This window comes from Epargyreus clarus, unplaced genomic scaffold (genome assembly GCF_041222505.1).
Source record: "Epargyreus clarus isolate Ecla_fem2 unplaced genomic scaffold, WU_Ecla_fem_2.2 ptg000001l, whole genome shotgun sequence".
In the NCBI taxonomy this organism is placed as follows: domain Eukaryota; kingdom Metazoa; phylum Arthropoda; class Insecta; order Lepidoptera; family Hesperiidae; genus Epargyreus; species Epargyreus clarus.
Genome location: NW_027332209.1, coordinates 12,533,765 through 12,557,281, shown reverse-complemented (window position 1 = coordinate 12,557,281; position 23,517 = coordinate 12,533,765). Strand labels below are relative to the sequence as shown.

The window sequence follows — 23,517 nt, the reverse complement described above, 5'->3', positions numbered from 1 at the left end:
TAGTTGTCTTTTTTTATCACATTGTTCTAATAGCTCTGTCCCTTATAGAACATTTGTCTATGTAGTTAAAGGTAATCGTCGCCACGCCAGAAATCTTTTTTACGTGCGGCTATAGATGTTTCACATCAAAAATGTTAAGGGTGAACAATCCTTATCACTTGGGGTATGATAAATAGATAGTAGCCGATTCTCAGACCTACTGAATATGCATATAAAATTAGGTGAAAATAGGTAAAGCCGTTTCGGAGGAGTACCGTGACACGAGTCACTAACATTGTGACACGAGAATTTTATATATACGATTATATAATAATTATTTTATTTTTTTTTTCTCGTTTTTTACTCTGGCTAAAAGCATTATTCAAGGCTCAACATTTAGCAAGTGGTTACACCTTTAAATTTTATATCTTAAATTAATCCATTATTTTTCGTAACCCGAAATATTTCTCCAATAGCATTTGCTGCATTTACAAATCTGTCATAAGTTCCGAGATTCTGCAATGTTCGAATTGTGGTGTCAAGTGAGACTTTATTAACAACATGCAAAGTATCAGGCAGACATTGTCTACGTTATGGATATTTATGTCGCCTTGGTATAAATATTTATGACGTTCTACTAAGGAGTGGTGGTGATTGGGAAATTCTTTAGTAGATTGTTTCTGAAACCTTTTAAATTGAACGCAGCGGACAACGTACCATTTCTATCGGTTTGTAATATGATATTTTTATTTAATACTCTTAAAGTGTATGCGACTTTAGTAGGTTTCTAAAAGTTAAGTATGCAAACATATGCAAATCTTGCATATTAAAATCAGCTAGATTTTAGTAGAAGTGTATTATCAATTAACATTACCCTTAAATGACACGAGAATTTATATATAAGATATATATAAAATTCTCGTGTCATTGTGACACGTTAGTTACCGTACTCCTCCGAAACGGCTTTACCGATTTTCGCCAAATTTTATATGCATTTTCAGTAGGTCTGAGAATCGGCTACTATCTATTTTTCATACCCCTAAGTGATAAGGGTTGTTCACCCTTAACATTTTTTTATTTATATGGCAACACAACTTTGCCGGGTCAGCTAGTTGATTTCTATAATTTTAGCGGATAATTGAGTTAAAATTGTTTGAGCGAACTTGTTAAGATAACAGTTATTTATACACGAAAGCAATATTGAAATATTTAACACGTTTACCTTATATTGACCTCGTTTTATAGAAAGACCCTTTGCCTTTCACAGATTCATTAAACATTTACAATGATTTTGCTTCAAGTAAGTAATTATGTTCATTATAACATAACAATATATCGAGTTAGTACAATATAATCTAAATATATATAACTCAAAGGTGACTGACTGACATAGTGATCTATCAACGCACAGCCCAAACCACTGGACGGATCGGCTGAAATTTGGCATGCAGGTAGATGTTATGTCGTAGGCATCCGCTAAGAAAGGATTTTGATCAATTCTACCCCCAAGGGGATAAAATAGGGGATGAAAATATTACTTCGTAACGCGAGCGAAGCCGCGGGCAAAAGCTCGTGTTTTATATAAAATATGAGAATCTTATGTGCTGTCAATTTATGGCAATATGTTTTAGAAAAAAATGCTAACAATAATGCCCGCCTAAAAGTTGGAATCTAAATTATAATCCTTTTTTTAGTCAGAGTTTGTTTTTAATATTTTTTATAAAAAAGTAGTCCCGATAGGCTTAAGGATCCTCGTAGGCTATTTACAACTTCAGCTTAATAAAAATATAGATATGGAGAAACGGAAATTTTAGATGATTAATTTATTTATGATATCTCTATTTTTTTACATTTGATTGTATATATTGTAAATTTATATAGAATAATTTTAGCTATAATTATTTTTATTATGTAGTTAAGTTACTATCCTTTTAACATTATAAAGTATAGATTTATTAATTTAGATAAACATTTAGATTTAGTTATTTCCAAAATAGATTAAACTGTAGCCAATTCTTTTATTGCTAAATGTAATTTTATATTGGTCAATGTAATATTCAGATTCGATAGAAGTTGCAAATGTTAATGTTAGGAATTTATAATAATACGATATAGAAGTGGATTGTATCCTTTTATAAAGGTCGAAGGATACAAACGAATTTGTATGAAACGTTGCATTGAACATTACATAATTGTAAGGCAAAGACATTCAACTATACAGTAGTAAAAGACCGGATATTTAAAACCAATTGGTAATAAGTTGTTCTGAAGAAAGCAGATAAATGAAATTGTATGATAAGCTCATAGATAAGTATAGATATCTCACCGCCTTATAATTGAAGGAAGCCATTAGATGACTTAAACAGCTGACAATTCTGTCAGCCGTTTAATGGCTGTCATGGTGTAATTTACGCGGAATAATGCCGACTAGCGCAGTAAAGACACGAAATCGAAGAAAAAGTGCGAAGAAATATCGTTTCATTCGTAAATGATCTAAAAACTACATTATTTAAATATTTTTCAAACACTAAAATAATTGACAGTGACAATTGTCAAAAGGTTACATTTTCTTGTTAGGAGCGAGTAACCTTTAGTAATTTATGGATAAGCTTTACAATGTCTCCATATAGCCCTATATTTTTCTTTGGTATTAAGCGACAAGTAAGGCGACGCATATTGTCTATTCTGTACAGTCGGTTTGATTAATTTTATAATTGATAATTTTATAGTCTTTAAAAAACATAATTGCAATTGCAATATAATAGCCCGCCGATATAGTTGCATTTATCAAGTTGCTTATTGCCTACAATTAAAAAGCATTTGTTATTCAAACAAAGAAAAGTTGCGCATAAATTGTTAAGATCAATTCGAATGGGCAAGTCTAATTCAATTGACAGTAATTTTGCCTCACCTCTGGCAATATTTCCAACCAATCTTGATTGAATAGCAAGTAAAATGTGATATGCGCAACTAAGTACAGGATGTTTACGTCTTTCTAATATTTATTTACTGTTGGAAACCGTAAAATATTATCACATGCAGTGATTGGTAGAATCTTGGCTGTTCACTGTCAACTAGCAACTACACTCCTTTGCAAAAAAAACGGGCGGGTTTGATTTTTTAACATTATTGGTAATAATTTAGTTCTTCAGAGGTTTTAATAGCCAAACTATGTTACTGGCACTTAATAAAGAGTCTGGGTATGAAAAAAAGTTCATTCCAAATTCAAAACTTTTGTTTTTTAAATTATTAATCCCTTTTTCATTTTGTGACACTTTTCGCGGGTTTGCGGTTAAAAGGTTATCAAGCAACTAAAAGTAACTTTTCGTTATTTTTAGTACAACAATTTATGTTTATCGCATAATTCTGCCTTATTGTGACTTAAAACAGATATCTTTGTGTCTATCGTAATGGCAGAAAAAGCAATGAGAGCTAGTAAAATTATAGCGCTGCTGGAAGAGGGGTGTAGCCAATGTTACGTCTCACAGCGGTTAAACGTGAGTCGTTCAACCGTACAAAGAACCTGGACTCGATACCAAGAGACAGGTTCCGTTCAGAGAAGGCAAGGTTCTGGGAGAAAACGTTGCACACAGCCGCGAGACGATCGCTTTTTAGTGACTCAGGCGCTGAGGAACCGCAAATGCAGTTACATAGACCTCAAAAGAAACCTTGAAGAGGTACGAGGAGCACAAGTTAGCCTATGGACTGTGAGGAGAAGACTTTTAGCTGCTGATATACGTAGTCGACGACCAGCGCGGGCCCCCAAGTTACTCCGTGAGCACCGGATTGCGCGGTTGAGGTTCGCTAGAAATTGCCTATCTTGGACACCAGGTAACTGGAGTAGCGTACTCTTCTCCGATGAGGCTCGAATTTGTCTGCATGGTGAGGACCGACGTCGGCGAGTGTTACGAAGACCAGGGGAACGCTATGCCGATGTGTGTTTTGAAGAAATCACCCCTTATGGTGGAGGGTCCGTTATGTTTTGGGCGGGCGTAACTTCCAACTATCGTACCGAGATAGTATTCATAGAAAATGGCTCACTAAATGCGCATAGGTACATAACAGAAATCCTTTCTCAAAATGCACAACCCGCACTGACTGTAATTGGTGAAGATGCCATTTACATGGACGATAATGCTCGGGCCCACCGTTCTGGCGACGTAGATGCTTATATGCAAGAGGTCGGTATTCGTCGTTTGGATTGGCCAGCGCGGAGCCCCGACCTTAACCCCATTGAGCATGTTTGGGACCTCCTAAAAAGGCGAGTACGATCTGTCCAACCACCTCCACAAAACATCAGAGAGCTTAAACGTGTAATCTCGACTGAGTGGGAACACATTCCACAGGACACCATCAAAAGCCTGGTGGGAAGCATGCCAAGACGATTACATGCCGTAATCGCTGCAAGAGGAGGTCATACTCGTTATTAATTTTTATTTTTTAATGTCTCTTTTATTAAAATACCATAAAAATACTCGTAGTCTTAATTTCATTATACCCATAAAAATGTCCATTTTAACACGGCTCTCTGTTTACATTGACTAAAACACCGATACCAGGATAAAAGTGTTAAAAAACTAGATTCTCATTGATAATAAGAAATTTCTAGTCATCCAAGCTAATGACATACTAAAAATATAATAATATTTACCCATAGAAAAGCTAAGGTAAAGTGTGTGTGTAAGGTGCCCGTTTTTTTTGCAAAGGAGTTTAGTTGTTTTTGTACTGTCAATAGATTGTAGAAGTATTCGTTAAGATTTAAGACTTTCATCTTTTTCCAAAGTATGTATGTTTCTTTCTTTGGCACGGCCTACAGCACAAATGGCTTGACGAATTTTAGCATTTAAGGTGTCGTTGAATTTGTCTTAATTCTGGGAATGGTCTCGGCAATATCTTTAAGAAGTGGGTTTTTATAATAATTATGTTAGTACCATTTCATTAAAATTATTAGGGCTATGAGTTATAGGGATATCTACAAAATCTGTCCATCATCATCAACCCATTACTGTCCCACTGCTGGGCAGGGGTCTCCTCTCAGAATGAGAAGGATTTAGGCCATAGTCCACAACGCTGGCCAAGTTCGTATTGGTAGACTTCAGATACCTTTAAGATTTTTTTTTTAAATCTCTCAGGTATGCAGGCTTCCTCACGATGTTTTCCTTCACCGTTTAAGCAAGTGATAATTAATTTGTGAAAGTGAAGTGAAAATCAGAGGTGCGTGCCTGGGATTTGAACCTCGGACCCCTCGATCGAGAGGGCGCGTTTCTTAACCACTAGGCTATCCACTGCTCAAAATCTGTCCATTAGTAACTAATTGACAGATATCTGTCCTATCATGAATACGCTAGTGTTGAAAGGTTGTATATAATTTTGAATATTATAAGCAATTGGCTTATACCGACAAATAATAAATTTCACAAGTTGATGGCGGGATCAAAATTGTAATAACTTTTTATGGATTCATTACTGAGAAATAGTTTACCGCTCATCTCTTATTTATTGTAAGTGTGACAGATGCATAAAGTGCAAAGAAAGTCAACTGTAAAGTTAATATTTTATAGTTTAGAAATCCACTGAATGCGAATGATTTGAAGAAACGATCCCAAACTTGTATGGAAAATGGAAATAGCGTCAGTTTAATATTTAAAGGTGAAAGTGAACTTAGAAATGTGGTTTACGTCTCAAGAGATTTATTTATGGGCGAGATCTGTGATAGCGTCCTAATGAGGTATGGCGATGAGTTACTTTAAGGTTGAGTATCTCATTTATCAAAGTATCTCTGCTAGTTATTGTATGTTAGTTTGTCTACTTTGAATCACGTGCTGCGGTTAAGGTTGTATTATTTGTTTCAAGTTGTCTACTTTTCAACATGTGGTTAAAGTTGTTCGCTTCTTTGGTGGTTCATATTCCTCAATCACTTTTATTTTCTTTCGCTTAAGATTATGCCCGCATGCGGGGTCTTCAATAATTATCCCCAAAATACTAAAAATAAACTATTATGTCATTTTATTGAAAATTTCAAATTTTTCGTAAAATCTATTCAAAATTAACTTTTCTAATAATAATTTAGATCAAATCATATCATAAAGAAAATATCACACGATAAAAATATAAGTTTACTTGTAGCTTACGTCTGCTGTGCGTTTTGTCTTAAAATAGTAAGTAGCCGTGCATCCAACATACTTATCGCTCATCTCTCACGTCATTTCTTGCCCTGATAATAATCTCCGTAAGACACGCTCGTCTATCTTAGACGAAATGTACGTGACTTTGCAATAAGTAGCCAGTTTTTTGGATTAAACATGCCAACTTTGTCACCAATGATTTTTAAGTCAAAAAGTTTTCAGTAGAATATTTCATGTTATATTGGACTATAACTGTGGCAAATCTTTTTTATTACAACGAAATATTCACCATTAGCCTTCAAAAGCCAAACGGATATATCGTATAAATATAACTAATACCTATTCTTATCTTAGTTGATATCGACATGCATACGGCTAATGTGATTCATCGATTCTACAGAATGTGCAAGATATCACGAGATACGAGAACCAAAATTAATACAAGAAACTAAGTAAAATGGAAACAAAAACACTCATATCGATTCAGGTGTATCGATGGAATACGATTAACAGTTCTAGCGAAAGTGTTGCATTTGGTGTTAATAATCTGTCTACTCTTTTGAAATTGCTCATATGGATGGCGATTCTTTCCAAAAAAGATTGATTCTTGATTCGAATCGAAGTCCGATAAATCGATTTACAGGTAAGCGAAAAAATTCAGGGGCGAACCCTGAATAACTAGCGGAACAAAAAGTTCTTCGGGACTAAACAACAATCTGAAATACGTATCCGTCAACAAAAAATGTGTATAACACATTTGTAAATATCAAATATAGTTTAACTGAATCGATCCATTACTGGAGATCGATTAAAATAATCGATCAAAAGATCGATTCTTCGTTTAATCGATCTCAGATCGCCATCCCTAATTGCTGTGTGTTAAAATCCTTAACATCACATTCGGTGCTCGAATCTTATTTCAAAAGTGGTACAGTTGAGTTTCGGGCATTCGCTCCACCTGTTTCACTCTCGATTTCATCGGAATGTAAACAAGATGAAAGTAAAATTTATAAGCCGGTGTTTGGTTATTGAACCGTTTGTGTATCGCTCGCTGATTAGACCATCGGTTAGTGGAGCGTTCGGTTTCTTTTCCTGCCTTACTTCCTTGTACTGACATGCACTTTGGTATGAGTACGTTCAACATACGAGTATCTGTATATGAGTAGGTGAAGACAAAATGTTTAGTACCTTTTACCTTGCGATAATATTTTATGAGTATTTGTATGTATGTTTTATGTGTGTATTATTCTTTGGTACGACCTAAAATCCATCAAGCCCAAATGGCTTGTTTTTGTTAACATATGTGGAGTGGGATTCGTAAAACTTGTGAGAGTGGCATAGGCTATCACTATCCTATCACTTAATTGTTTTTAACAGTCGAATGTTCAGTTTTTATAATAGTTGTTGTTTTCTTAAATGTCTATGCAGATTTTCCTTTTGTTTGTTAGATATAGACCAGCTTTACTGTTATCAATAAAAATGATTTGTGATTATGGTCAAATTTGTAACTTTAGTATGAATAAATTCATGTGGGGTACAAGGAAAGATCAATTTGATTAATGCCTTATTTGCATGATATACATGAGTATAATAAATCATAAACAATGATTTATGATGTCTCCATTAGTTAAACTCTTCATAAGGTCAGATATATGCATTGAATATTATTGTACTCGAGGAAAATTGCTCACAGTAATAACCTAAACCTATCAGATTCTCTGAATGGGAAAGTTATTGGAATTGAATGGAAGTTCATTACATTAAGCATTGTTCGTGTGTCATCATCGACTGGTTTGATAGATCACGATGGATGGAATGTTCTGCGTTCTGACCTTCGGTAATACCTTGGCCTTTGTGGATCTCGATTCGCAGCCATTCTTTGATGTTATCGGTTCATTTCTTTTTATTTTGACGTTCACCTGTAATTTAAAATGGATTTCATAAAACTTTATAAGGTACCAAAATAAAATTAATTTTAGTGGCAGCTGTATGTTTGTCTTCATTATATTTTCAACGGTTTTTAACATTTGTGAAACATGTTATGTTTGTTTTACATTCTTGAAAATATAGGATTCCTTTTTTTGACCGCCTATATTCAAATTATCTTCATTTTGTGCTATAATACTGTCAATAATTAAATGTGAAGTGTATCCGATCTACTTATTCTATGTTTACTAAGCAAGAATATTTTTTATACTAGGTAAAAGTTTGCTCCAGAGGTCCTACGAAATTTAGTTAAAAGTTATCTTACTTTAAATAAAAATTATCACGCTATCAGCTCGTATTAAGGTTCCACATAAGTATTGTAAATAAAAACCTACATTTTATTGAAAGTAATCTTTTGGTTTTACGGTGTACGCGGAATGTACGCATTTCTCTTGACCTTTCGCGTGACCTTTCATCAATATTCATCTGTCAGCAAACAAACGATCTCTTTGGTATTAGGAATAAGACTTATAATATTTGGCCTCGAAATGTTTTAGCACAGATAAGCCCTAGAAAATTATTGACGTAGAATGTTTATAACTGATGAGGTCTAGGAAATATGGGTATAGCTTTGTTTGTCTTTTTCAAAATTAAAAATTTGAAATTTCAAAAATGTTGATATTTATGTTATGGTTTTTAAGGTACTTATTGAAGAGATATCACGAACAATAAGCAAGAGTACTTTTTCAGAAAAATATTTAATTTCTAATATTATATACATTGCTTTCTAACAGCATATTTGCAAAAACAATTAAAATCATATATATGTATGAACGAGCATAATTTAGCTTGAACCATATAATTTTAATGGACATTAGACAACATTTTAAATAAATAGTTAGACAAATCAATTGAATAATTATCTGTCTTATATGTAAATAATGTATCCAATGTTTAGTAATTAATTAAAAAACAAAAAATTACGCCCGTATTACACCAATCAAGATAACGGCAACACGAGAGAAACTTAATTGTACAATTTTCTATTCCATTTTGCATAAAAATGTGATGAAAGTGAAGGTTGGAGGGCGGCATTTATACATAAATATTAAGATAATAACAACATAAATAAAATAGTAAAGGAGGATTTGAACCGAAGGGTTTTTTAATAAAATGACTAGACATTTAGATACGAGTAATTTGGACCTAATTGAAATAGTTCATACATTAAGATGTTTACATACATACGGAGAAAATAACATTAGGTAACCTGAATGCGTAAAACATTTGAAGAGTTAAAGAATGATAATAAGAAAACCTCGGGGTCATAGAACTTGTAGACGTAGGTACATATCAATGTGGTTGACATTGAAATTTATGATATCAATGTCATGAATCTTAAAGACTTTCTCTTCAATAAGCACCTTAATAAGTAACGTAGGGATGGCGATTCTTACCGATAATATCGATTCGAAAAGATTGGATGTCATAAATTGATTCACCAAATAATCTAGGCATGAAGATTTAATTTTCTAAAAATGGAAGCTTGCGAAAAAAAAGTCGTCAAGGCCAAACAATCACTGAGATACATATCCGTCACCAAAATGTTTGTAACACATTTGTTAACATTCAATCAACTTCGAAAAAATGACTTTATAAGATGAAATATCGACTAACTGAATTGATCGATTCTTCAATTAATCGATCTCAGATCGCCATCCCTAAGGTAACGTTGTCGAGGTCATAGGCACGTATCACTTTTAGTCTCATTAAGTATCGCTTTATCAATTTCTGCCAATGTTTTGATTGCATGTTACGACAATCAAATAATTGTAATATCAACTACTTAAGTTTGCAATTACGTGTCGGGTGCTGATATGGATCTAAAATGTCATTTAAATAATATACTCCTACGAGTACTATGACCCCCAGTATTTCTATTGTAGTGTTGTGAAATACTGAAGTATTATTTCGCAATATTTACTGCTTAATGTTTTTGGGGTGGCTTTTAGTTAAAACTTTTTCATCGTGGTAACGGTTATTGACCTTTCAGTACAATTGGTCGATAGTAATTTGGACTAATGGTATCTATTGTATGTTTGATATTGCGGTCAATAGTAGTAAAAAGTTTTCAACTGTTAAAATATTTAAAGGCAGCCTTTATCGCATTACACACTGTATTAGATTTTGTACTTAGTATTTTTGACCGCTCACATTTCACAAGATTTGTATGACTATATGTAATATTTTTGATTTGTAATTTGAAATAGGTGGCCTAGTTACTTTGGGAGTTGCAGAATTTTCTGTAATTGCATGAAATGTTACCTAATTTTAAGTTCTGTTAATTACTAGTTTTTCAATAATTTGACAAGGTCTTGGTGAGATTAAATTCCGAGAGAATTATACCTAAACATTATTTAATTCTTATTTTTTGCAACTTGCCAAGGTATTTTCATTATTTTGTGCTTAGTTCCGAAATTGCTTCATTTATATCCAAAATTATTTGTTAAATGACCTCAAACAGAAACAACGATGTATCGTTTTAGTTAGACTTCGACAATGTCTTGTCAGGAGTTCAGTGGTGTTGTTTAACAATAAAATGTGATTGTGTGTGAAGATCATCAGAAAAGTCATCAAAATGTGCAGCAAAGATCAGATCAACCACATCTTGGGGAAGATCAATGTGGTGAGTGGTATTTGGTTTATTATTTTGCAATTCTTTTTTGTATTTCTGTTTCGTTACGCGTATTATCTGTTTATATCTTGACTAAGTCTTGAATGATCGGCGAACTTGTACAATTCACTTCATGAATTGATACGATTTAGTAAACAAAATTAATTTATTAATACTTTTATTACTTTACTTTTCTCATTCTTGACTAATAGTAATCATATTAAATAAATAAATAAATATTATGTTCTGATCTTGCGTAAAACATGATTCTAATTAAATTTTAGATGTGTTACAATTGTCATATGGATATTTTACATTACGTACATGAAAATTGTGGTAAATCATATTTATTATCATTTATAAACGCTGAAAAAAACAAATCAAGACCATTATAGATCTAGATATTTCACAAGATAATTGTATTTCTTAACATTGTCACTCCAGATAAAAGAGTTATTTATTTTAATGAGTTTTCAAGTTGGTCAAGGTTGTCTATTATTTTCTATGTTAACAGTTTTAATTGAGTTTGTCGCTTAATTAGTTTCGTTGAACTCGGCGATATTTGGGTGTGACTTGTTAATTTTGTATTTGCATTACCTCATTTGTGGATTAAATTCATTGTGTTAGGGTTACACGGTCTAACATTATAACTATGTGTGTCGTATGTCTTTATTGGTACAATCTTTACTACCATCACTTGAAATAAAATAATTTCTATGTTCTTATGTCATATGGTAAGTACCTACTACCATCTATGGACATCTCTAATCAATCCTTCATAGGATGGGACTCCTATTTAATATCGGTCATACATGCTTTGCTACTTTTGGGGTCTAACTTAAAACACCTCAAAATTTTACTTATCAAATATTGAAATTTCACAATGCCTAATAAGACATTGATGCCGATCTTTAATTGGCAAAACACTGGATAGATTGATTATTAATAACGGACGTAAGTATCTCAGCTGTACCAGTGGCACATACTGTACATCGATGTAGAGGCAATTTCTTAAAATTAGCACACAGCTTGCTGGTTTCCTACACATACATCGCGTTCTAGATAACCATGTCGTACAAACTCAAGACAATGTGTTTATGAAATAGATTCGTTCAGATAACATGTGACAAGCAATGAAAAACGTAGCGGATTAATTGCACTAATTAGTAAAGCGCATGCAGAACCATCGTATGCTTGCACGCGATGTAACCGATGTAATCAGACCAAACGCGGACGTTTTTTGTGTAGCTCTGTCGTAAATCTTACTACGACTTGATAAATACTTTATAGGACCTGATTTAAAAAAAATGAAATTTATTGTCACTTGCGTTAGCGGTGAAGGAAAACATCGTGCAGGTTTTCTGCACACCTAAGAGAAATTAAAAAAAAAACTCAGGTGAAGTCTACCAATACGCACTTGGCCAGCTCGGTGGATTGTGGCCTAATCCTTCTTATTCCGAGTAGCACAGTAATGGGTTGATAACGATGACGACGATCTGATTTTAAAAATATTGTTTTGAAATGTGGGATTATTTTGAAAGAAGTAAGAGATGAGAAGTAATATATGTGAAACCAAACATCCTAAGACGAAACTAGTGGTTCCCTTACCACCAAATTAAAACTTTGAAAGATTTTAATCATATATTTCTTATAAGGTATATTGTGTATAGCTTATCCATCTATTCTACCTGTAATAAAATAAATCTGATTTTGATACAAAAACTTCGTCCAAGATTGTGTTATCAAGATGAATGACATCATCTTTTATAACATCGATATCTGTGGGGAATAATGATAAGAGAGATCATTAATCATCTTTATATTCGTATGTAAACAGTCTTGATATCATTGTGTTTATTCTGTGCTGGATTTTCAGTAGTCGATTCTGGGTTGTTTTTGATTTATTCGTATGTATATTGATTTATTATTTAGTCTTGTGAGCTATGATCATAGTTAGTGTTATGATTAAATTCATTGTTGAATCTTTTAGTATGCGTTATTTACGTGGCATAGTGTTATGACAGTGTATTTGTCTGATCAGTTAGTGTAGTTTTTGTAAATCGTTTAGATCGAAAATTTCTTTGACCGCAAGACTCTTATATTGTTCACAATTTGCAGTGAGTGAGTATGAATCATGTCTTTATGGTGTAAAATCTATGTTAAATTAGTACCTGATTACCCTATTTCATAAGCAAGTATTTCGTCGTCAGCTTGTTTGAGATACAGAATGGTGGATTACGGTGATTTTACACCCGGTTAGGTACAGTGTAGGCAGAATGTCGTGATTGTCCATCTACGGCAAATTGGCAGCACTCGCATGTAGGTGTACTTCCTTCAGTCCCTTTCCTTTACCTTGAGGTATGGAAATAAGATTTTGGTTCAGATTTAGTTGGAAGGATGGATACAACTTCAGGCATTATACAATTTCAATAATGTTTCCGATATTTCTTCTTAGTTTTAAATTGTAGGATACCAAAGTTAACTTTGGCTTATTATTTGATTTATTTCGATCTATTTATTGTTCGGTACGTATTGCAAATCAGTGTTAAGTTTGGTTATATAAGCTTTTATTGCTTCTCTTGATCTTCTTTCTAATTATCTCGGGATGTCACATTAAAAACGCTTCTTTTTTTAAAATATTGAAATAGATTTCGTCTTCAAAGTCGTTGGTGCATTGGCGACTCATCTAGTCTTGCAGATATTAGTGTCTATAAGCAATACTGAAAGTCATGAGGCAGCTGGCCTCATTTGTTGCTAGGGGTAATTATAAAAATAAACTAGGTTACCGCGCTTATACTTTTTGCATTTCGAGGAATAGAAATGGAATAACTAAATCATATCACTAAATGACCGATTGCAACAAATGTTGATTACAGTTATAAAATGCAAGTGGGTGTCTATTTCGATAAGAAGTCTGAAATTTATCGATTGACCTACTGGAATGTATCCAAACGGATATATTATCAGGTAAAACTGTAATTGTAATTAATCGGTGGCCACTGGGCACTTTTTAACCTACATAAGTTTCTAAATCGATTTTTTGTTGTTTTACTCGTCATAATTTCATATGTATTTTCATTTTGTGTCGTTCATATATGAAGAACTATGAATTTAGTTATTTCGTCTAAAATTACTCTCCCATTGAAATTGTTATATTCGTAAATATGTTCCACGTCAAAACTTATCATAGTCTTATTATCTAGCAGAAGTCATCAAGTAACTGCTTAAAATACTGCCACTTTAAAATACAAATTAAAAAGCAAGTATTTCCCAAATTTTCGATATTGGGCGTATCAACACTATCAATCGTCGTTGAAATTATATCGTGAGCAAATCTGGCTGCAATTGCAAGTTATTCAACAAGCGTCTATAAATTGAGGAATTTGCATTTAGCCACATGATTTAAAGTGAAGTGGGTGTCCATCTCTGGTCTAATCACCGGGGCTGTAGGCGGTCGGATGGACGTGGTCTTGAGCCGATCGGTCGTCACGATCGACCTTTGCGGTTTTACTTTCGTGTTTAAAGGGAACTATTATAGGCTCAGTGATTGTTTAGTTTGAGCTTCTTTCGATTTTAAAAGGAGGTGCTACCGTCACTCTTATTTTTAGCGTATGAGAATTTCGCATATATGGAAATTTGCGTTTCGGTGGAAAACTATAGATGCCGGCTGATTTATATATGAAGTTATTTTATTTGTCAAGAATGGGAACCCGTGGAAATTTGTGATAGGCTTCAGGTAGAGGCCCTGTTCTATATAGACTTTCAGTCGGCGCAGAGTTATAGATGGACTCCTTGCTCGTTACTTCAATGTGATAAAAAAATTAAGCAGTGGGATGAGATGGGTCATCGGATGCAAAGTAGCTAGGTCATTTACAATACTAGATGAGTCGCCAAACACCCTTCGCTTTTGTGGGATCTGGCTTTTAGTAAAAATTAATTAATTGAACTGTTAAAAATAGAAATTTCCAAAATAAATATAAATTTTGTATACCAGTCGTACTGCTTTCGCTGTGATCGCTAGAAAAGATCCTACGACAAGCATTTATATCAAATTCGTCGTTTTAAAAGCAGTTAATCCAGTTAGGCCGGTTTGTAGTTTTGAATAAACATTCAAATTTACAGTAATTTTACTTTTTACTTTTGCATTTTTAGTTTAACTATTACTTATAGCAGCTGGATTTAAAGTATCATTTGAAGCAATATTAATGAAAGTTTCGCAAAAAGAAACAAACAGGAACAAAAACGTAAGGTCATTTTAGTTCTTTGAAATTACGATTCTCATAACTAAAAAATGTAATGCACAGAAACAGTTCAATCACGATATTATGATCAATAGAGATGTTATTTTGTTGTTAAGCGTAATCTACTTCGTGGTTGACGCAAGGTGCTGGTTGTGTACAGACAGTTGCTCACGTGTTCTGCGGTTGCGACAAAGTCGTGTGAAGACGACAACAGATGTAATCTATGAGGAAAATCCTATCGGATTAACGTTATCTTTGTCGTTCTTGGAACATAATTTGAGTTAGATTTAAAAACAATTACTGATCGCAGACGTATTTGAGTAGTGGTTCATGAAGGTTTCCTTCGTGACAAACATAACAGATCCAGACGAGACAAATTCACAGATACGATGAAAGAACGTCAGCATGTTTAGAACTCCTAAGGGAGGTAACACACGAGCGTTCATGAGCGTCTAAACAAGGGACAGGTCGACGTTTGACGTTGGCCATCGTAGTCGTTTATCAGTCCGCTCACTAATCTGTTTGGAGTTTGCAACAAATGTCTATTTGCGTCAATGATCGTCAATTGCTGGCAGATAGCGTGTCCGCTATTTGAAGCGTTTTCTTTTCCACCGATTGTCGATTCTCCATGCAATGTGGTTGGTCCACCGCCAGTACAAATTGCTAAATGTGACACATATGTTGGGAAGTATTATTCAATTATTGATTATTTCGTTATGACACGTGAAATAGCAAGGAACGCCCTCGTGGGTTAAACAACAAACATTTAAGTGTACGCATTATTTAAACGTTTACTCGAATCAAATTGAATGTCTTTCCTAATGCTATGGTGCGTAAAATTTCACAATTCATTTGTTTTTGTAATGGCTATTTCTATGTGATACGTTTGATTCAAGGTAAACAAGTGTCTTTCTTCATTTACATGGGAAAGCTATCTTACGATTAGAATATTGTATTTTGCCTAAAATTTGATTTTGTTTGTGTTAATAGGATCTTTTGAAGGATACCTTATTTAGATACCAATTAGGTGTATGTTTTTAGGAATAGCAATCACATTTGCTTTTCAATAAAAAACTAACTAAATATGTAACTATATTTTCCAGTTTTTTCTTCTGAAGCTAGAAAACGTTTTCAAATTAAGTTACCGAAAATATTATTATAAAGAAACATAGTATTTCCTCGTCCTTCTATTATACCTTTTAACCTGATAGATAGGTACATCTACTGGTTTATCATTTACTTTACTACTATTGTAGTAATTAACGTTATGTTTCACGGATAATCTCTGACTAATGCGTATTAGACGCATCCTTAGTCGATCAAAGGCAGCAACGTGACTAATCCGTCTGATCTTGCAATCGATACCGGTCGTGTGGATGCACCAACTACGGATAGGATAGAATCCTTGACTTGAGATTTCTCTGTTTATACAGCTATATTCTCCTACTGTAACATTGTTACGCTTACTTCCTCACGTGTTTAGGTTCATAGTAAGCAAATAATAAGTAATTTCTAATACGCACTTAACTTTGAAAAACAGACGGCCTTGTTTTCGGACCTTGGACCTCAACACTGACAGGTCGAGTTTTATATATAAATTTTATATACGTACTAGTTGACCCGGCAAACGTTGTGTTGCCATATAAATAAAAAAAATGTTAAGGGTGAATAACCCTTATCACTTAGGGGTATGAAAAATAGATAGTAGCCGATTCTCAGACCTACGGAATATGCATATAAAATTTGGTGAAAATCGGTAAAGCCGTTTCGGAGGAGTAAGGTAACTTACATTGTGATACGAGAATTTTATATATAAGATATAGATATATACGGATTTTTTATATTTAAGAAAATAGCACTATAAAGGACATTTGAAATACCATTCATAAAGATTATGGAAACTTTCTATCTATTCTAATTCTTTTTCGTTTTATTTCCACGGCGACTTTCCTTTCATCTTTCTGAATTATATCGTCATGATCAGAATTTTGATGCATGCATTCATGCACTTTTAGTAGCTGATAAATTATTCGTTTACTATATCCTAGATGGGGAGGAAGTTATTTGCAAACCATTATGTACTACATCCAATGCTAGCCTTGAGTAACCTAGTTTTAGTTACCAGCCAATAGTGGTCACTGGACAGAGTTTTACAGGATGTGAACCAACTTTTACGGCTCGTTATACAAGTTGGTGGTTAAAGAGCTTGAATACTATGGTTTTTATGCAATAACAAACTTTCCGTGACGGCTTTGGACATAGGAATTTTAGACTTTTAGGTTTTTATGGAACTCTAAACAAAACAAACAGTTCTTTTTGTTCTGATCTGGGTTTCGATGACGTAGTTGTGTGTATTACAATGCACTCATGGATAAAATATTCTTATCTCGCGAAATTGAACTAAACTCTTACTTTCACTATTTTTTCACTACAATAAAACGCTTTTTACGCTCACAGCCTATTCAAGGATTCCCTGTATTGCGGATGCTATGGACACACGCAGAGACAAATACACAAACACCCAGACCCAGAGAGAAACATAAATTCATCATTTAGATATCTGCCTGGCCGGGGATCGAATCCGGGACCCTCTGCGCGTCAGACTGGTATGGTGACCGCTCCGCCACGCGGGTCACAATAGAATAACTAACTATTCGTTATTCTGGTAGTATTCTCCACCAAAGCTTCCATATCTTCAAATATTTCTCTTCAAATGTCACACGAATCCCCTTTGTTCTGTCTACACTACACGACAGTGCATGCGTCGTGTCTGTCGTGTGAATTTACGGCAGTTGACGTCGGCTTCTCTTGTGATCAAATATTGTTATGTAATTTTCCACTTATTCATACATGTTATAAATACATATACCATATGTAATTTTAACTTCGTAGATAAATAAGTTTGGTTAAAATTGTATATACAAATAATAACAAAAATGGTTTGATTAAAATGCTTGGATATTTAAACGAATGGATATACTCGTTTATTTAATCATATGTTTTAGACGTTATTTTGCGGAAATTCATGCTGTAAAGTAAACATGCAAACTACTTCAAAAATGTGCTCCCAATATGTGTGATGGTATATATATTTTAAACTATGCATCGCGCAACACCCTCCCTCCCACGAAGGATACGTATGCTAAAATTTAAAAAAGGACCACTAGCTACAAATAACAAATAATTTATTATTAAATAAAATTTCTTAAAAACAGGTATTAGGTCTTGTACAGTTTAAGTAAACTAATGTTTTAATGTACATTTTATCTTTATCTAAATCTTTTTTAAGCGCCGTTATTGAAATAAGTACATGCAGTGGGTACCGATTATAAAAACAAGATTATTATCAAATTTTGTTACTTTTCGTGGATCTGGTTTTATTATGAATCTAATACGTATTTTTTTAAATAAAATATATACGTTTAACCATAACCTTAACCACATGTCAAAGTTACCATTTTTGACATTGAAGGGCTTAGAACTCCAGCCTTTCTCTTACTTATTTTGACTAATTAACCCATAATGATTGATATGTTAATTAACACATCAGTTAACCGGAGATTAGTTTAACCTTCGTTTATTCGGATCGTAGTGTTGGTAATTTCCTTCGTGGTCATGTTAGAAGGCACCTGTTAGTTAAACTGACAGATAATTAACTATATGTTTAGTTCAGTCGTGATATATATGTGTTATAACTAATGCATACGTCCTTCTTAATGGATTTTTGGACTTGCGGCGTGGAGAAGGTTAAATTGTGTTTGTCTAATAGTAAGTTGAGTCGAATTCGATATTAAAGAAGTGCTTATATCGATCTTCATAGGATGGTAAAATTATATGGTGTTTGACTCTGCAGGCACCAGTGTTACACCTGTTTCTGTTTATAAAAACTTTGTTATGATGTAGTCTGGTCGTTCGTGGGTATGGTAAGGGCTATCCCTTAGATCTATATCTAACTCAGTTTTCTGGGGTAGCAACAAGGTCGACGTAAGAAAAGACTCCAGTCCTCTTTTTAGTCAATCGTCAAATATGTGTCTTATGGATGGACAGCAGTGTCTATTTACCATCAGAGGTACTGCACGATTGTTTGCTATTTAGATTTCCTTAGAACAATTCTGATTCATGAAAAACATTATGCATACAAAATAATTGTGTCTCAGAATTAGTCCTTTACGAATAAGATTTTTTTAATTTTAATGAAATCAAACCAGAATAGGGAAATCATTGTTTAAAATAATGATAATACAATAATGAGGTCATACAAAAATTGCAAGGAAGTATTTTTTATTGAAATATATTATTAAATTTTATAATTGGCTCCAAAATGACTATGCACGTATGAAATACATATTGAAATGTTACGATAAGACACTTATGAAGCAACTGATAACCTTGGAGGAGATTCGTAAGAATATTTGCAATTAAAAGTTGTTATATCTTGTACTAAATATCTTAAACCTAATTGGTTAATTTCAACAGCTTCTAATTGCTTTTGTTTATGCGTATTCATAAACTTAATTACTTACGTTAATTATATTTACTTTATTTTATGAAGTTTTATAAGCAGTGATAGCCTAGTGGTTAAGAAACGCGGCTTCTCGATCGAGATTTCCGAGACTCAAATCCCAGGCACGCACCTCTGATTTTTCAAAATTATGTGCGTATTAGAAATTAATTATCACTTGCTAAAACGGTGAAGGAAAACATCGTGAGGAAGCCTGCATACCTGAGAGATTTATAAAAAATCTCAAAGGTATGCGAAGTCTACCAATACGCACTTGGCCAGCGCGGTGGACTATGGCCAAATCCTTCTCATTATGAGAGGAGACCCTTGCCCAGCAGTGGGACGTTAATGGGTTGATGATGATGATTATTATTTTATGAAGTTTTAAACATGTATGATGTTCATAGTGATTAAGTACACTTTTTTATATAATATAGGAGTAGCAGACGCGCATGCAATCCACCTGATTCTATGTAGCTACTGCCGTCCATGGACATCTGTAATCAACCCCATATAGGATTAGATATTCCTACCTGAGGTCGGCCACAGATGTGCCGCTACCCCTGAGGACTAAGCTGGAATGCCTCGGAAAATTATGTCTCCCTTACCACACCCTTCAAACCAGAACCAGCAGCTCCTTTAGCAGGTTAACACTGCTGTTAGGCAGAATTAAGTGTGGCTGTAGTGCCGCCGGCGTAGAACTACAAAGTATACCGTACCCACCTTCAAAACACTATTTTACAGCTATTGAATAGCTGGGGATACCTTTTTTTTGTTTTCGAGGGGGAAACCTTCAAAAGGTACCCAACGACGTAGGAGCGACGCCGGGTTATGTGGGATTTTTACCGCACTAAAACCCCCCCGGTGGCCGTCCTCAGCGCTTGGTGGAGAACTCGGGGATCTCCAATGGAACACAACCAGAGTCCTCCGAGCGCGATGCCCCGGTCGGGCTCTGCCCTGGGGGGAGCACTTTGCGCTCCTCCCGCACACCTGGTCTATACGACGGCATGCGACCACACATGCCGCCGTTCTTCCCGGGGTTGCTCTCCGGACGGTTCGAGCTCCCACTCTTGCCGCCCGCAATCCCCGAAGCCCCCTTTTAGTCGCCTCTTACGACAGGCAGGGAATACCGTAGCCCTATTCTAGTCCCGGAACTACAGGGACAAGCTGGGGATACCTAGTGTAACTATGTGTATGATCTTAGCTTGTATCAGGATATACAAGGTCTATGGGGTGTTTATCTTAGTCCTTGGGGCAGCAACGAATCAGCAATCAGCTTCGAGTAGAACCATTGGTCTAAATGATTTTTAACACATCATGTCCCTATTATGAATTACAGTCAAAGTAGAATATAAACTTTTATAACAAGAATATACTTTGGTACATTGGTACGTCAAATATTACCCATTTATTTAAAACTAACATTACCAATATTACACACAAATTACGCGGTTAAAGCGACCATGTTGAACACGATTAACATATTTATCGAAACCCGATGTAGACATTATCGTAATGGAATGGTTAGCGGAACGAGCCTTTGAATTATGCATTTTCATATCAAATTCTAGCCTTTTATTGTTTACTTAATGCCGCGACGTTCCTGTGCGAACTTTCTGGGAATACGTCAACTTATTTGCAATACGTATTAGGTTATTAAAAGCTGAAATAAAGGCCAAAGCAGACTAGTTACTTTTAACATCGACGTAAGCGTTTGTCGACTGTATCGATGCTGCATTGCGATTAGGCGGCATTCTGCGTGCGGTCGCGATATCGAAAACGATTGCATTAATATTGTTTCGCGTTTTAGGGTTCCGTACCAAAGGGGTAAAAATGGAACCCTAAAAAAATTTTGCTGGTACGGAACCCTCCGGGCGCGAGTTCGACTTGCACTTGGCTAAATTTTTCGCGTTTAGTTGCATCGAGCATCCAAAATTAGCTACAAATGGTAGAAGCTTCCAAAAAGAGTCAAATCAATCGCGGATGCTATAACTCCAGTCTGCTGGGGCCCTAAGAGATTTAATCGCTTTAAATAACATTGTTATTCACAGTGCAACGCATGTGATATTATCTTAAACAATGGAGTAAGTATAATACATAATTATATTGTATCATCTGTTATTTTGATCATGTACTTAATCGTTTATTTGTGCTGAAATAACTATAACACTAGTTGCGGAGACCTTAAGAGTTATAGGTCAGTAATGTAGCCGTTAGACTCTCTCGAAAACCTAGTGGACTATTTAAAAACCAACGCGGATTCATTACTAATTTGTACTTTCTATGAATCTGCATTGGAGTTCACCTGTAGTTGCAACCCGTGCCCTAGTACACCTAAATGATTTGTACCCAGCCTAATTAAGATCGTTGTGAACCCCTTACTGTCCCACTGCTGTGCATGGGTGGCCTCTCAGAATGAGGAGGGTTTAGACCACAGTTTGCAATTACGGATTGTTAGACTTCACACACCCTTAAAACACCTCTTTTACTTTTCCTTTTTTTTTGCTCTAGGACGTGAAGATTTTGGCACGAAATTTTTCAAGGCCTCCTTGCACATCCAAATCATATCAGGTCATAATATCTGCTGGTATATTATAGAATTCTTTGGAAAACTGTTGAAACGATTACCAATCGCTCAATAATAATTTGCAACGCGCTATTTGCGGTTAATTAACTTCAAGCTGCGGATAACTTGTGATTGTTTTGTGCAATGTTTTATGGTTTATAGCGTAATGCAGTGGGGTAACACTGATACTGTACGCGAGACTGATTGGTACTAAAATGTTGTTAGCTACAGGACGTTTATACTGTGCCGAAGAAGGATCCATTGGTCCTGTCTGATACAAAACAAAAATAAACATGTTTATTCTATCTGTATTATAAAACTAGGGGTTAATAATACGCCTAAGGAAGTTCTTGACTATATCCTTGATGATGGATGAATAAAAGTTACAAGTACTCAATTGGCGATCTTTAGCCCTTAGATATCAATTTCTGTCAGACAACCAAAATTGTGTACATTATGGAAATAATCAGATGCTGGTTCAACAGAAATGTATTAAACAATATACAGTAATAGTTCAAAAACAATCATAAAGATATCTACAATATGTTTGCCTTGCTTTAGAGAGACTTCTGTATTTGAATGTAGAGTAAAATCTGCCTCCAAAGCTTTGTGTTGGAAAATTTGCGTCTTGCAAAACATGCGCCATTAGTACAACAGCAAACAATTGCACATTTCGCTCTATTTCGCTAGGCTTGCAAAAACGAATGCAAGACATCTCCAGATTACGTAACGTTGCGTGTGAAGTGCTCGTATCCGTCAGTTTGTGACGAGAAAATGGTTTCAATGCGACTAAGGATGGTTACACGCTCTCCGGTATTCGCTTATCGGTCAGTTTGAAGCAATCGACGGATCAATCGATCAACAAATCAATCAAAAGTAGTGTTGGTTTACCTTGGTGTATGAAGTTTTATTTTGTCCATCACCAATTTATTCGTGACCGTTTTGTACGTATGATCGTAATTATTGAGTTGTATGTTACAGAATTCAAAGCGGTGATTTCCTTAATATTTCGACTCGACAGAAATTGATGTTACACGACTGGAGAGCATGTCTCATAATATTAGTGCTAAGCGGCATAGTGTTTTGAATTGAAAGTTGTCGTAAAGCAATAACCAAATCGAAGTATTCCAAGTTATGAGCGCAAGCGCACATTTTTTAACCGATCTCCGACAACCCTGAAATCCTGTATTAAATATACTTAAATGGGTTGCTTTTCGAAAACTTATAAGTGGAGTACCCCACGCTTTTTTCACAATTATACTATTTACTGTTCCTTAATTGATTCCTAGATTGAAAATTATTTTCTACTTTTTAGTTGAGTTTATCATAAAAGCGTGTTTTTTAGTTTTTTGAACTATATTTATTTTATTTAGGTTTGATTACAACTCTCCCTCGGCTGCGAACAATTACCATCGGGTGAATTGCATACCCGTTATTATCGTTTACATGTCGGTAACCGTTTATACGCCGCCTAAGCCTCATTGTGTCATGTGGCAACACCAGAT

At 34.7% G+C, this 23,517-nt stretch overlaps 1 protein-coding gene across 1 annotated transcript in view; it reads left to right on the top strand.

Moving 5' to 3' along the window:
- DAAM (disheveled-associated activator of morphogenesis-like protein) overlaps positions 1 to 23,517 on the top strand; it is a 101,724-nt gene that overhangs the window by 10,569 nt on the left and 67,638 nt on the right. The window contains exon 2 of the mRNA XM_073084618.1: positions 10,577 to 10,716. Within this exon, the coding sequence (XP_072940719.1) occupies positions 10,669 to 10,716 (48 nt within the window). The 5' untranslated portion in view covers positions 10,577 to 10,668. The remainder of the gene's footprint in view (positions 1 to 10,576; positions 10,717 to 23,517) is intronic.